The 14,913-nt window shown below is 29.8% G+C and overlaps 1 protein-coding gene and 1 non-coding gene across 2 annotated transcripts; one reads left to right on the top strand and one right to left on the bottom strand.

Annotated features, from left to right (window-relative positions):
* Window positions 1-3,091: 3,091 nt before the first annotated feature.
* On the bottom strand, window positions 3,092-3,755 carry LOC111687208 (MICOS complex subunit MIC13 homolog QIL1-like). Its single transcript, XM_023449632.2, has 2 exons — window positions 3,594-3,755; window positions 3,092-3,490 (listed from the first exon to the last, which is right to left on the bottom strand). The coding sequence occupies exons 1-2, from the start codon at window positions 3,602-3,604 to the stop codon at window positions 3,157-3,159; spliced, it is 345 nt and encodes a 114-aa protein (XP_023305400.2). The 5' UTR covers window positions 3,605-3,755; the 3' UTR covers window positions 3,092-3,156.
* An 11,075-nt stretch (window positions 3,756-14,830) lies between these two features.
* On the top strand, window positions 14,831-14,902 carry Trnap-cgg. Its single transcript has one exon. It is a non-coding gene; the product is annotated as a tRNA-Pro (tRNA).
* The last annotated feature ends 11 nt before the right edge of the window (window positions 14,903-14,913 follow it).

Raw genomic sequence — 14,913 nt, forward strand, 5'->3', positions numbered from 1 at the left:
CGTCCTATCAGTATTTTGTCAGTCTGTTCAAAAGTTTTGGAACTAATTATTAGGGAACAAATGTTACATCATCTAAATAGTTGTAGTTTGATTCATCCACATCAATCAGGTTTTAGGAAAGGATTTAGTACTACTGGCACACTTCTGGAAATCACGGAAACTATTAGGGAAAACTTCGACAAGGATTTGGTTAGTATTTTAATTTTTTTGGATTATTGTAAGGCATTCGACTCGATTAATCATTCATTGTTGATCCATAAGCTCTCACATACATTTGGTTATAGTTCAAGTGCCTGTAAACTCATTTACTCTTTCTTACATGGTCGCAGTCAATTTGTTCAAATAGAACGTGAAGTTTCTAGTAGGATTCCAATTTACCGAGGTGTGCCACAAGGGTCAATGTTAGGGCCATTATTATTTTTGTTATATATTAATGACATTTATCATGAATTAAATTTCTTGAAATGTTATACCTATGCTGATGACATACAGCTTTTATCAACGTTTGACTTATTATCTCTACAAAATTCTGAGGCGCATATTAATTCTGAACTTGATCTTTTAGTTGATTGGTCAAAACGTAACTTCTTACAACTAAATGCCATGAAATGCAAGGTAATGGTATTTTCTAAACAATCTATTTCTTTAAACATTATTCTGAATAACGAAGTATTAGAAATTGTTCCTCATTATAAAACACTTGGTATTATTTTGGATGATAAGCTAACATTTAGTTTTCATATAAATTCAGTAATTTCACGAATATCTTGGACATTGAGAAAGTTATATAATATTGGTTTTTACTTGCCCTCTTCAATAAAACGTCGTGTTGCTTTATCATTGTGTTTACCGTTATTAATTTATGGTATTGAAGTTTACTCATGTACCTCAAACTCCAACATTGACAGATTAAAAAGATCCTTTAATAGTGTAGTACGTTATATTTATGGACTTCGGATTAGTGATCATGTTTCTCAATATTACGTTGATTTACTTGGTTGTAGTTTCTTTCGATATGTTCAGTTGAGAAAAATGATTTTCTTTTTTAAAACTATAAAATATGGTAAACCTGACTATTTGCAGAATAAATTTAACTTTGCTATTTCAAATAGAACACATTCTTTAATATGTCCAGCACATGTTTCATTATTTATGACGAGATCATTTCGAGTTAACATAGCGCGCTTATGGAATACTGTTATTCCTTACCAGGAACGTAAATTCTCACATTCATTATATGCATTTAAAAATATTTTTTTGTCGAATTCATAACTAACCCTGAGCCTATTTTTAATGATATTCCACTATGTAAATGTATATTGTACAGCCATTTCCCCTAAGTTTTTATAAAATATTTAATTGGTATAACTCATTTGTTGCAAAAAATCTTTTATATAACCTTATTGCATTTCGCTCCTATTATGTTTTACTGTCATTTTTAGGCTAATAATATTATCTTTATTTTCACCAATTTATAGAATCCTAATCAGTGTGTGCAAAACTTCAAGTCTAACTATTAAAAATAAGAAAATTATAATTAAAAAAATTATAAATATATGTTATATTTTCTTACTAAATAATGTACCAATAATATTTTTGTATTATAAGTATATTTAATTGTAGACTAGCCAATTAGGCCCTATCGGCTTACGGCCATTGTTTTTGAATAAATAAATAAATAAATAAAATAAATATGGACCGATTTGGCTGAAGTTGTATTTTTCTTATTATCTTCAAAATTTTGACCTGTAGTTTGATTACAATGTTTACAAGCCCTATTGGGGGGTTCAGTTGTATGGGGGCTAGGTGAAATAATGCACCGATCTTAACCATTTTTAATAATCTTCGTCCCTATGACAATAGAAGAAAATCGACTCAGAAAATGATTGTTAGCTGATTGGTATATTTTAAGGTGGGTATATTATTGTGCGTTACAAACATCAGCACAAACCCAATATACCCTCCCCACTAAAGTGGTGTAGGGTATAAAAAAATATCTATTTAGTTTTTAAATTATGCAATTTTTCTTAGAGGTTTATTATAATTTCATTTGATGATTATTTAAACTCTAAAATAATACATTTATGATCTATTTATTTCTTATTTGCTAAAATTTAATATATACCTACTTTTATTTTTAAAAAATAATTTATATCCTAACTACAATAGTTTTAAAGATTAACAATGTAACACATATAAGAGTTGCCAATTATTGCAAGTTTGCCATTTTCTACCCATCGCCAATTTTTTATATCTATGAAATTTGAATTGAATTGTCTAACAGTTTTTAAGATATACGAAATTTTGTTTTTAATTCATATGGGAGGTACCAAGTACCCCATTAGAAGTCCACCCGTTATACTCTAAATGTTGAGATAACTGTCAAAGTTCTTCAAGTAAAATTTAAAGTTTCTAGCTGTAATAGTTTCTCAGATATAGGAATTTTTCTATTTTATTCAAGCCAACCCAGATAAAAGTCCGCTATTTTTCCTTAAAAATTATCAGATGAATATTAAATTTCTTCGTGCAAAATTTTAAGAATTTAGTTCTTTTATAGAAAAACTATAGAGGAACGCACAGTTTTTGGAATCCAAAGTCCAAATAGCATACCATTTAGTGTAACTAAATCTACCTATTTTTTAAATTTAATAAAAATTGGCTCAAAATTTAATAATTTTAAAATTCCCATTTCTACGCCACTTTTAATACTTTTTTCTTTTTAGTGATGTAAAAAAATATTTATTCCAAAAAATGCAACATCATAGTGGGAGCCTATAAGACCTGGTTCACACTGGGAAACTTTTGTTGAGAAACTTTTGATTTTGTGTGTGAGAGATCATATCAGTAATTCATCATATTGAATAATCAAAAAGACAATTACTCTGGAATAGTAATAACAATATGAATGACAACACAATTCCAAAGCCAATCTAAACATTCCAACCCACCAAAAACAGTATTATTTCATCAACGAATTTCCAATTGAAATAGTTTTTACGACAAAATAAAGTCGTTTCTATTATTTTTTCCACCACTGCATATATTGGCCGACACAACATGTCATTTTACCCACAATTGAAATGTCTATTAGTTGCGAAATTTTTGACTTGATTTTTTATTGATTTTAAAAGAACATTATTTAATTGATTTAATTCCTTAATTCGTCGACTTTGGGGATTCTGCAAACTCCTCAAATTTATCTTTAGCCTTTTTTAACATTTGACCAGTGTAGCATGGAAGCATCTCAATAAAATTAAACGATTTTTTAATGCCCTCATTGTAATAGTGTTTGGCTACGAAACACAATTCTCCACTTTGTGGTAGTGCAGGAATGTCGAAAGGCATTTGTTTTTCGATGTTTTGGATATGGGGTCGTAATTCATTTTTTATATTATTGTAAAGAATTTCTGTCTCATTAGGATTACCCCATACTCCGGCTTTCTTTGTGTAATATATTGTTCCTATTAATAGTCCAGATCGTACAACAAATCTGCAAAAAAAATAATTTTACAAACATAATACATACGTACATATGTATGTATTGCACATATTACGTAAACTCTACACAACATTTACTTTCCATTAAAACTTACCCTACAACCATTTTAATTTAGACAGAAAAAGAAGAAATAAAGTATCCAATTAATTGTATTTGTGTTAAATCTTATTTATATAAACCGCAAATGCAAATACAATTTTCAACTAGCCAATAAATAAAAACACTACAAATTGGTTCGTCGGCTGTCAGTATAATGCGCCACAAGGCGAATTCATATAAGGTGGTGTTCTTCAATCAGCTGATAATATTTTTCTTAATTCGACTGGTTTACGTAGCTGTCAATGTTTGCTATTGTTTAAATTTTTATATTTAAAAATTTCCGTTAAACGGAGAAAAACTTCGTTAATATTTTGAATTATTTGTATAAAAAAATATGAAAATACCAAGCATCTCGTAAACAAATATCATTTTAATTAAATAATGGCATAATTGTATACAAATACGTGATTTAAGAAAAATATTTTTTCCTATTAAATGTTAACATAATACACAATATTGTTTAACATTTCATATTAAAATTGTGTAGATAACGTGATTGTCTTTTCTTAATTTGCCTGGTTTACGTAGATGTCAAAGTTTGTTACTTTGCTTTTTATTTTAAAAATGTCCGTTAAACGGAGAAAAACTTCGTTAATATTTTGAATTATTTATGCAAAAAATCTGAAAAATTCATATAAGGTGATGGCAGTTCTGCAACAACAACATTTCCCATGTATTTTGTTTTTGCTTTTCGTAAATGTCAAAAACCATAAGTACGGCGAATTCATTTGATGAAAAATGTTTGTAAAATATTTATATTATATTAAAAAATAAAGATAAAGATATTAAAATTTGTGAGGAAAATATATTCTGAATTGAATAATGTTTGTTTTAAACGAAAAATTCTATTCCGGCAGCTTAATTTGCAAAATTTAAGTAAGTGCCTTAAGTTAAGTAAAACTTAATTTTTTGTGAAAAATAAACATAAAAAGTACATATTCATGAAAATATTATATTACGAATGAATGAATATTTGTTGCGAATGGATAATTCTACTCCGGCGGAGTAATTTTCAATATTTGGCCATAATGTAGCCGCCTTTTTATATTTAAAAATTTCCGTTAAACAGAGAAAAACTTTGTTTATATTTTGAATTATTCAAGTAAAAATCTAAAAATAGCAAGCATCTCGTGAACAAATATCAAATTTTACAAAAAAAAAAAATCATAAAATGAATTCGCTGTTCGTATGGTTTTTGACATTTACGTAAACCAAATGCTGTTAGACGATATGTATCAAGGCGAATTCATATAAGGTGGTGTTAATCAATCAGCTGATAATTTTTTTCTTAATTCGCCTGGTTTTCCTAGCTGTCAAAGTTTGTTATTGCTTACATTTTTATATTTAAAAATTTCCGTTAAACAGAGAAAAACTTCGTTAATATTTTGAATAATTTATGTAAGAAAATTGAAAATACCAAACATCTCGTAAAGAAATATCATTTTATTTAAATAATGGCATAATTGGTATGTATACAAATATGTTATTTAAGAGAAATATTTTTTCTATTAAATGTTAACATATTACAAAATATTGTTTTATATTTTATATAAAAATTGTGTAGATAACGTGATTAACTAAAAAAAATCTCTTCCGGAACACTTAATATTAAGAAACGCATACGAAGTATTTACCCGGCTGGCGGCAAATGACTTCTACGTTATGGCTTAATTTTGAAATCTATTAATTGTTAACAAATTAACAATATTGTTTTATATATACACTATGTTGATAAAAAGATTAACTGAAAAAAGTCTGTTCCGGAACGCTTTATATAACAAAACCCATATGAGGTATTTACCCGTCCCGCGGCTGCACCATTATGGACAAATATTGAAAATTACTCCGCCGGAGTAGAATTATACATTCGTAACAAGTATTCATTCCTTCGTAATATAATATTTTCATGAATATGTACTTTTTTTTGTTTATTTTTCACAAAAAATGAAGTTTTACTTAACTTAAGGCACTTACTTAAATTTTGCAAATTAAGCTGCCGGAATAGAATTTTTCGATGGAAACAAACATTATTCAATTAAGAATATATTTTCCTCACAAATTTTAATACCTTAAACTTTATTTTTAATACAATATAAACATTTTACAAAAATTTTTCATCAAATGAATTCTCCGTACACATGGATTTAGACATTTACGAAAACCAAAAGCAAAAACAAAATACATGGGAAATGTTGTTGTTGCAGAACTGCCACCACCTTATCTGAATTCGCCTTGATATGTATTTTACATATTTACTGTCACTTAGACCTGGTTCACACTGGGAAACTTTTGTTGAGAAACTTGATTTTGTGTGTGAGAGAAAGAGATGGTTGATATTTTCTCTTTCTCTTACACACAAAAATCAAAAGTTTCCCAGTGTGAACCAAGTCTTATTTTATCCATATGTAATTCCTAATGTATGTCAAAATTGTTATTTTACATACGCTTCACAATTTTGCTATAACTCCTGACTGTGTTTTTCCATATGACATAATCTATAAATATAATCAAAGCTGTCTTTTTAATGTATAAAAATTTTTTAAAATTATAAATTAGTTTATTTAAAATTAAAAAATACTTACTTTTTCATGTTCATCATTAATTTTTTTAATTTATATTTTTCGCAAAATTTTATTTTAGACGAAGTGGTTTCCCAGTGGTTCACACTAGGAAATTTTTTTGGGAAACTTTTGATTTTTGTGTGGGAGAGAAAGTAAAATAAATAACAACCATCTCTTTCTATCACACACAAAATCAAAAGTTTCCCAGTGTGAACCAGGTCTAACTAGACCTGGCTCACACTAGGAAACTTTTAATTTTTGTGTGTGAGAGAAAGAAATACAATCATCTCTTTCTCTCACACACACAATCATAAGTTTCTCAACACTTTTTTTGGAAAACTTTTGATTTTTGTGTGTGAAAAAAAGAGAAATAAATATAACCATCTCTTTCTTTCTCCCTCACGCAAAATCAAAAGTTTACTAGTGTGGTCTGGCAGTTACATGTAACGCTTTTTTTGTTTTATTTTTTTTAGTTTGAACTCTTGAACGTCCACCGTTTTAGTAAAATTATTCAAAATTATCACACTACCATTTTTTAATTATAATTTTTTCCGAGCTTAGGTCTGACTAATGAGTAGTATATTTGAATAGTCATCACATTATTAATGTGCAAGTAAAACATTCATTTGTTGTAGTGTACATACTTAATAGTTTATTGTCTGAAATTTTTAAAAATCCAGCACGATACTATATACATTAGATATACGACATTATATTTTTTATTTCACTTAATAAATATTTGTTTTTTATATCACAACACAGCTGTTATCCTTGGTTCAAAATATATAAACAATAAAATTCTCGTCCTTCCGCACATTTTAAATGGAAAGCAATATAATAACTGAAAGAACGCCAGCCAAAAGAAGAACTAGAAATGTATGTAGTAAAAAGAAGAAAAAAAAACAGTTAAAATAATTAAAGTTAATAGTGTTAATGCTTTAATCAAACTTTAAAATAAATTAACTAACAATAAAAATTGTATAGCAGACGTAAATTGAACTTAACACATATCTTATAAAGATTTCCAAAAAAATTTTGACAGAAAGATTTTGTTTTTTACAAAACTTGTTTATGTTGAATTTCACCTCCGTACTCGTATTTATAAGTCAGTAATGAGTGGTAAGTAATTTTCTAAATGGCAACCTGTAACAGTTGTTTAGACAACGTTGTCTTGATAACAAACTTCATTGTATGTATTGTAATTTTTTTTATAGAATTTTGTTTTTGTGCAATTAAAATTATTTTTAACATAAGTTTTAGCGAATTTAGTGTTTATTTCTTTTGATTTAAAACTTAATTTTCTCTTAATGCAATTGATATCAATGAATTAGTATTATCATTTTGTAGCAAAAAAATCGAATGCATCTGGTCTGGTCTGGTTAACTGTTGAGGGACTTTCTTGTAAATTGTTATAGGGGATAAAAAAAATTGATTTTCTATCGTCAACTGGATGTTCTTCCCTGAAATTCCATGTTATATTTCTCCGTATAACACCTTGACATTCAGAACTGTTGTGTACAGAAAGTGGTGTCCGTACACGGGATGTGGGAGGGGTTGTATTAGAGATTGTTGGTTGTGCACTATAAATCTAGCTATGAAGCTGGGAGACTAGTTGCAGTGATTGGTGAGATCTGAGCAGTTTTTTAGGTGACACCAGTTATTGCAGACGGTGCATCGAACTAAGGTGGTTTTTCGCGCGATGCAGGTATGACACGCTCAGCATATCCAGATATTTGTTCCTGTGTTTTGCTCAATGTCGGCAAAAAAATTCCTGTTGATACAGCTGTTACTCAGTTGACAATCTTTGGCCTTTCCGGAGCGGAGATCCAATTATCATGGGAGCGACCAAATTGGTAGTTATATAAAGAAATATATGCCTAATGAACCCAAAAAGTGGGGCTTTAAATGTTAAGTTATTGCGATATTTGAAATATATAGTGGATCAAATGAAACTTGTGCTGAAGCAGAACCAGACCTTGAACTTTCTGCAAACACAGTTGTGCGCCTGCTTCGTGAAGTACCCAGATTTGAACATTATGTAGTGTACTTTGTCAATTTGTATACAACAATACCATTGTTGGTGTATTGCGTTCACAAGGTATACTATTAACAGGTACAATTCGGCGAAACCGAATCAAAAATTTGTTTGTAATATTATTCTCATGGAAAGGCAACAGAATTGATAACCTGGTTTCGACTTAAAAAATAATTTGTATGGGGTCAAATGAAGACTGACTATTACCAAAATAGTCTTTTTTTCTTCACCATGCTTTGTTGCATTTTGCATATTATTTAGTATCTCAACTTGGCAATGATGTATTATATACTCGGGGCTGTTACTTTTATTTTAGTTTTCTTTAAAATATTTTCTTAATAACTTTATGTACTATTTACTATACAATTTATTGCCTGAAATTATTTCTTGTAAAATCTAATTTATTTAATTTCTCTATTCTGTATTATACTTATACACACTCATAATGAATGCTGAAAATTTAGGTCCTATTTGCAGTAATAATTCATTTATATGTAATAGTTTAAACAACTTCCAAAGTTTCTTAAAAATCGGACATTGGAATATAACTAGTTTTTGTGCATCTGCAGGTTCTGGTATGCTCAATGAGATAAGGCATATTCTGGAAGGGAATTATTTGGATATTGTAGGATTGAGTGAGACTTGGCTAGGGCCTTATATTTTATCACAAGCGATAAATATACCGGGTTACAAGATTTGTAGAAATGATAGATCGGATGGGAGAAGAGGTGGAGGTGTTGCGCTGCTGTTATCAGAGAGTTTAGAATACAGAACAGTTTTTATTTCAGATAGTGGTGACGTCTGTGAGTCATTATTCGTGGAGATCATTTTAGGGGACATTAAAATACTAGTTGGCGTTTGCTATTTGTCTGATGGTGATTTGTCCGCCTTTGAGAATTCTGTTGGTGACCTTACAATCAAATATTCTCATTGTGTCATTATGGGTGATTTCAATACAAACCTCTTTTCTCCGATTGACTCGCTGTTAGTCCGTTCTATGTGTCAAAGACTTGATTTGACATATCATCATAATTCTTTGCCCACTCATTATCATGTTGGTTGCGATAGAACATCTTTGATTGATTTTTTCCTTATAAGTAATAAACTATCCGCTGATATATCCGGCCAAATGCAGTGTCCAGGAGTATCCAGACATTCCCTTATTTTTATGGCCGTTGACATTCCAAAGCCATCTTGTCCGTTATTTGTTTCGTACAAAGATTATAAATCGTTAAGGTTAGAGGATATTGAGCTTTCAATTAATGATTTTGATTTTAGTGGTATGTACTTGACCACCTTTGAGAATTCTGTTGGTGACCTTACAATCAAATATTCTCATTGTGTCATTATGGGTGATTTCAATACAAACCTCTTTTCTCCCATTGACTCGCTGTTAGTCCGTTCTATGTGTCAAAGACTTGGTTTGACATATCATCATAATTCTTTGCCCACTCATTATCATGTTGGTTGCGATAGAACATCTTTGATTGATTTTTTCCTTATAAGTAATAAACTATCCGCTGATATATCCGGCCAAATACAGTGTCCAGGAGTATCCAGACATTCCCTTATTTTTATGGCCGTTGACATTCCAAAGCCATCTTGTCCGTTATTTGTTTCGTACAAAGATTATAAATCGTTAAGGTTAGAGGATATTGAGCTTTCAATTAATAATTTTGATTTTAGTGGTATGTATTTGACCAATAATGTTAATTTACAACTTGGGATCTTAATGTCGAGTATTAACGCCTTACATGATTTAGTTCCTATAGTTCGTCGTAGGTTTAGTGTGAATGGAGATAACTGGTTTAACAATAGGGACATATGTTACCACATTTCTCTAAGAGATTTAGCATATGCTCATTATCTTCGTTGTAAAAGTTCATTGAATTGGAAAATTTTCTGTAGATACAGAAATAAGGTTAAAAGCGTTATAAGGAGACTTAGAAGTCGTGCTCATGCTCAAATCTTTCAAGATTCTAGCCCTGAAAATTTGTGGGGCTTCTTAAGAAAGAATGGATGTCTTGAATCTCGGGAACATTTAAATTTGTCCGATCCAGATAGTGTAAATGACTATTTTACTGCTTGTCAAATACAAGACCCAGGGTATTATGATGGCAGTGTTGGTAATCAATCTGTTTCCAATTTTTCCTTCTCATGCATTAGTCATGATGAGCTATACCTGGCATTTAAGAAAATAAAATCAAATGCCATTGGTCATGATGCCATTCCATTAAAATTTTTGAAAATAATTTTTCCTTATATTTCATCACATTTGCTTCACCTTGTAAATACCATTATCACAACATCGACTTTTCCTTCCTACTGGAAAATTGCTAGGGTTGTTCCAATCACAAAAGAAGGACAATCAACTGAAAATCTTCGCCCTATTTCAATTCTTCCGGTTTTTTCTAAGGTAGTGGAACATATATTAAAGGACCAAATGATTGAACATCTTGAACGTAGATCATTGATTCACCCTTCACAATCGGGTTTCCGACGTGGCCATAGCACAACTTCATTGTTGATTTCTTTGACTGATTCTATTAGACAGTTTTTAGACAGTCGTAAGAATGTTGTATTAATTTCGGTAGATTTTTCTAAAGCTTTTGATAGGGTAATACATTCTAGATTACTTATTAAGTTGTGTCAGAATTTTGAATTCTCCTCTCAAGCTTGTAATTTAATTAAATCTTACCTACATGATAGACAACAGTATATTTCAATTGGAACTTCGCTTTCCCACACTCGACGAATAACTAGTGGTGTCCCACAAGGATCCGTTATTGGGCCACTTTTTTTTATGATTTATATTAATGACCTTTTGCTCAAGTTCAGTGGTGTTTCTTGTCTGCCTTTTGTATATGCTGATGATGTCCAATTTGTTTGTTATTCTGATAATGAATTTGTTGATGTATTAAATGAGGGTATTAATTATATACTTCATGTTGTTGCATCATGGCATCAGAAAATAGTTTCCTTGTTAACCCAAGTAAAACTAAATTAATGGGGTTTGGATTTGATACTAATAGAATGAATGTTATGATTAATAATTCACCTGTTGTATTCGTTAATAAGATAAAATGTTTAGGTCTTGTTGTTGATAACTTATTAAATTTTTCTCCACATATCAATAATCTGTCTTCTCGAATATCGTTTCTCTTAAGAAGATTGTATTCTATAAATTTTAATTTGCCTTGTTCAATAAGAAAACGGGTCGCTTCGGCTATCTTAATGCCCCATATAATGTATTGTTCTGAAATATTTACGGGTACAGGAGCTCAGATGCTTAGGAAATATAAACAAATCTTCAATAGGATTATACGTTACATTTTTGGTCTGAAAATACAGGATCATGTAACACAACATACCCTTAATTACCTTGGTTCATCTTTTGATTATTTTATTGATATTAGGTTATTATTATTTTTTACAAATCAATTGTTAGAGGTTATCCTATTTACATTGTTGACAAATTTCAGTTTTCTCATTCAACCAGAAATACCCAAATTATATTTCCTATAAGGCACTTAAATTGTCTCCAGAAATCTTTTCAAATTAGAATCTCTAAAATTTGGAACGCGTTGCCTAGAGACTTAAGAAAATTTTCATTTACGCTAAATCAATTCAAATTGAAATTATTGGAACAGGCAGAATAGGCACCTTAAAATGTTGTTTCTATATTTTTTTTGGACCTGAATACATGTATGCCAGCATTCATTTTTGTGTACATATGTATGTATTTATATGTTACTTACTTATTTTTGATCTTACTTAACATTTATAGATCTCATTGAATATTATTTTATTTTAATTGTACCATTTAAAACTTTGCAAATGTTTATATTATATATTTTTTGCTGTTTTGTAGTTTTTATAAAGCTAGTAGCTTTAATTAGCCATATAAGGCCCTAAGGGCTCGGTTATGTAAATGAAGAATTAATAAGAAGAAAAAAAAATAACCAGTAACATTCAGACTTGCACAAAACTAAGTCGTGCTAATTTTGGTAGAGATACTAGAGCATTAACACAATTATGGGTTGTATGGGCTCAGGTGAAGTAACGAGCTGATTTTAACCATTTTCAATAGCCTTCGTCCTTGAACTAAAAGATACATTTGTGTTTTATCAAATTACTTTAAAAAATTGCGACCTATAGTTTGATTACAAAGTTTACGTAGACAGACTAGCATAGCTAAATCGATTCAGAAAAAGCAATTAATCTTTTTTTCCAAACTATTGGAACACAATGTGTAGGTTAGTGCTCTAGTCTGGTAGACCGGAGGTGGTAAGTTCGATTCCCGCCTGTGACACTGCTTAAAAAGCACGCAAAAGGCCCGATAGAGGCCTAGGTGGATTTCTTCGGATTTGATGTATATACATCCTCCTTTCAAAGTAACTAACATTGGAAAACAATTGTTGCTACCAGAATTACAAGGTCACTCCTAAAAATTAAACTCTTAAGCGTTTAACCATTGCATTTAAACCCAATAAGGGTTTGACTACCTTTGTGTATCATCTCTATCACACAGAAATCATCTGTCTATTATTTCAATAGACTTTAAAAAGCTTTTAATCGTATTGGTATTCACACGATTATTTCACAAATTAATAAATGGAATTTTGGTTCTAAAATTACATTATACAACACTACGTCTCCACATCACAATATTAATAAAGTCAATACTCTTTATCTCATATATAATGTAACACATTATCTAGGTCTAAAACCTTAGTCGTTAGTATCTAAAGTAAAACGGTGCAGGAAATTTTTTACATCTCAAAATAATAATATAAAAACTATCATTAATATTAAAATTTTACGGCTAGTTTGATATACATATGTGTGTAGAATTATAAATCTCTGTTTGCATTAATAAGAAGAAATAATACATACCATCGTATAAGTCGAACTTTTCCGTATGTAATGAGAATACTTCGTCCATGTTAGTTGATTTTGGGCACAAATAAATTATTTTTTTATAGCAAAAACTACTCCCGCTTATTTGCGGCAATTATTTTTGTTTCTGCAGGTTTGGATGTTTGGAAACATTAATAAAAGAGCAAATAATTATTTTATTTGAAGAGCAATTACTGAAATATTTCATATCCAGAGTATGTTGTACTTGCCACACATAAAAATACGATATAATTTTTATTTAATATATCAGAACAACAAAAGATCTGATGTAATATTTTACTGGAAATCACATGCTTTTTGGCGAAATTTTGCAATATATTTTTATTGTGTTTTATTGTTCTCGTTTGATATCATTTTATTACACATATCATTGGATAAATTTCAATTTTCTAAAATTTTAGTAAGCTCTTTTTATGAATTTTATTTATAATTCGGCTATTTTATTTATCTTGTTATTATTTAATATGTACATTGCTATAAATACCTGCACCGACGGAAAGACATTGCAACGGCGCCAGACTTTAAAAATGCTGGCGGCTTAAAATCAACTGAAAGCCACATTGACCTGGTCCACACTAGGAATCTTTCGCGTGTGAGAGAAAGAATGAATTTCATTTCTCTCGCAGTACAGAGTTTCCCGTATTCGGAAAGACCTGGTTCACGCTAAGAAAATTTTGATTTCAACCATCTCTTTCTCTCACACACATATTCAAAAGTTTCTCAACAAAAGTTTCCCAGTGTTAACCAGGTCAAACTTCTTTTGTTTTCAAATGTTTCCCAGTGTGAACCAGGTCTACGAGTACGAGAAACTCGGTACCGCAAGATAGATGAATGATATTCTTTCTCTTTCTTTATCACGCTAAATCAAAAGTTTCCCAAAAAAAGGATTCCTAGTGTGGACCACTTTGCCTTTTTCACGCATAATCAAAAGTTTCCCAAAAAAAAGTTTCCTAGTGTGAACCGGCAGTTATAAAGTGAAGTCAATTTAACAGCTGATCGTAATTTTTTTATGAAAGTTGTATACAACTGTCAAATTGTACAATTTCGAGTTGCCAGATCCACTAAAATCTTTAATTTGCATAGGTATTACTTTCATTTTCAGGATACTAAAATTATTTAAATTTAAAATTTAAAGAGTAATTGTTTATATATTTAAAACTTACGTTAAATATTTATGTGTATATCACTATTATTTTTCTTGAAAACTGTTTAAATTCTAGTCTAGTAATAAAAAACAAAGTTTCCGCGCAATGAAATAAGTTTATTTTTTAAATTATTTTTGTAGTAAAACCTTTATAAAAATTAGATGTGTATTTCTTACACGTCATAATAACATATTCCTATGGTTTATTTTTTTTGGCAATTTTTATTGTTTACATGTGATAATTAAATCACATTTTAAACAAAATTTTTTAATATATTAAAAATTAAAATTTTATTATGATGAAAATGCACAAAAAGATGAACACATATTTTAAATTTGTTTGTTGAAATATACATATATTTGTTTTATGTGGAGAAATTTTTTTATTACGTATTGTTTCGGCATTTTTCTTATATGTTCCTTTTAAATACAACGTTGCACATATTGGTTAATAATGCATATTGAATTTAAAGCTGTGCAAATGTTTTCAACATGTTTGTTGAATTTATACAGAATTTCACCACATTAATGTGGGATATATTAGGTCATGTTTATCTGCTCACTGTATGCATGGCTCGTTGGTCTAGGGGTATGATTCTCGCTTCGGGTGCGAGAGGTCCCGGGTTCAATTCCCGGACGAGCCCAAGTTCGTAAA

This window comes from Lucilia cuprina, chromosome 4 (assembly GCF_022045245.1).
Source record: "Lucilia cuprina isolate Lc7/37 chromosome 4, ASM2204524v1, whole genome shotgun sequence".
NCBI lineage: Eukaryota > Metazoa > Arthropoda > Insecta > Diptera > Calliphoridae > Lucilia > Lucilia cuprina.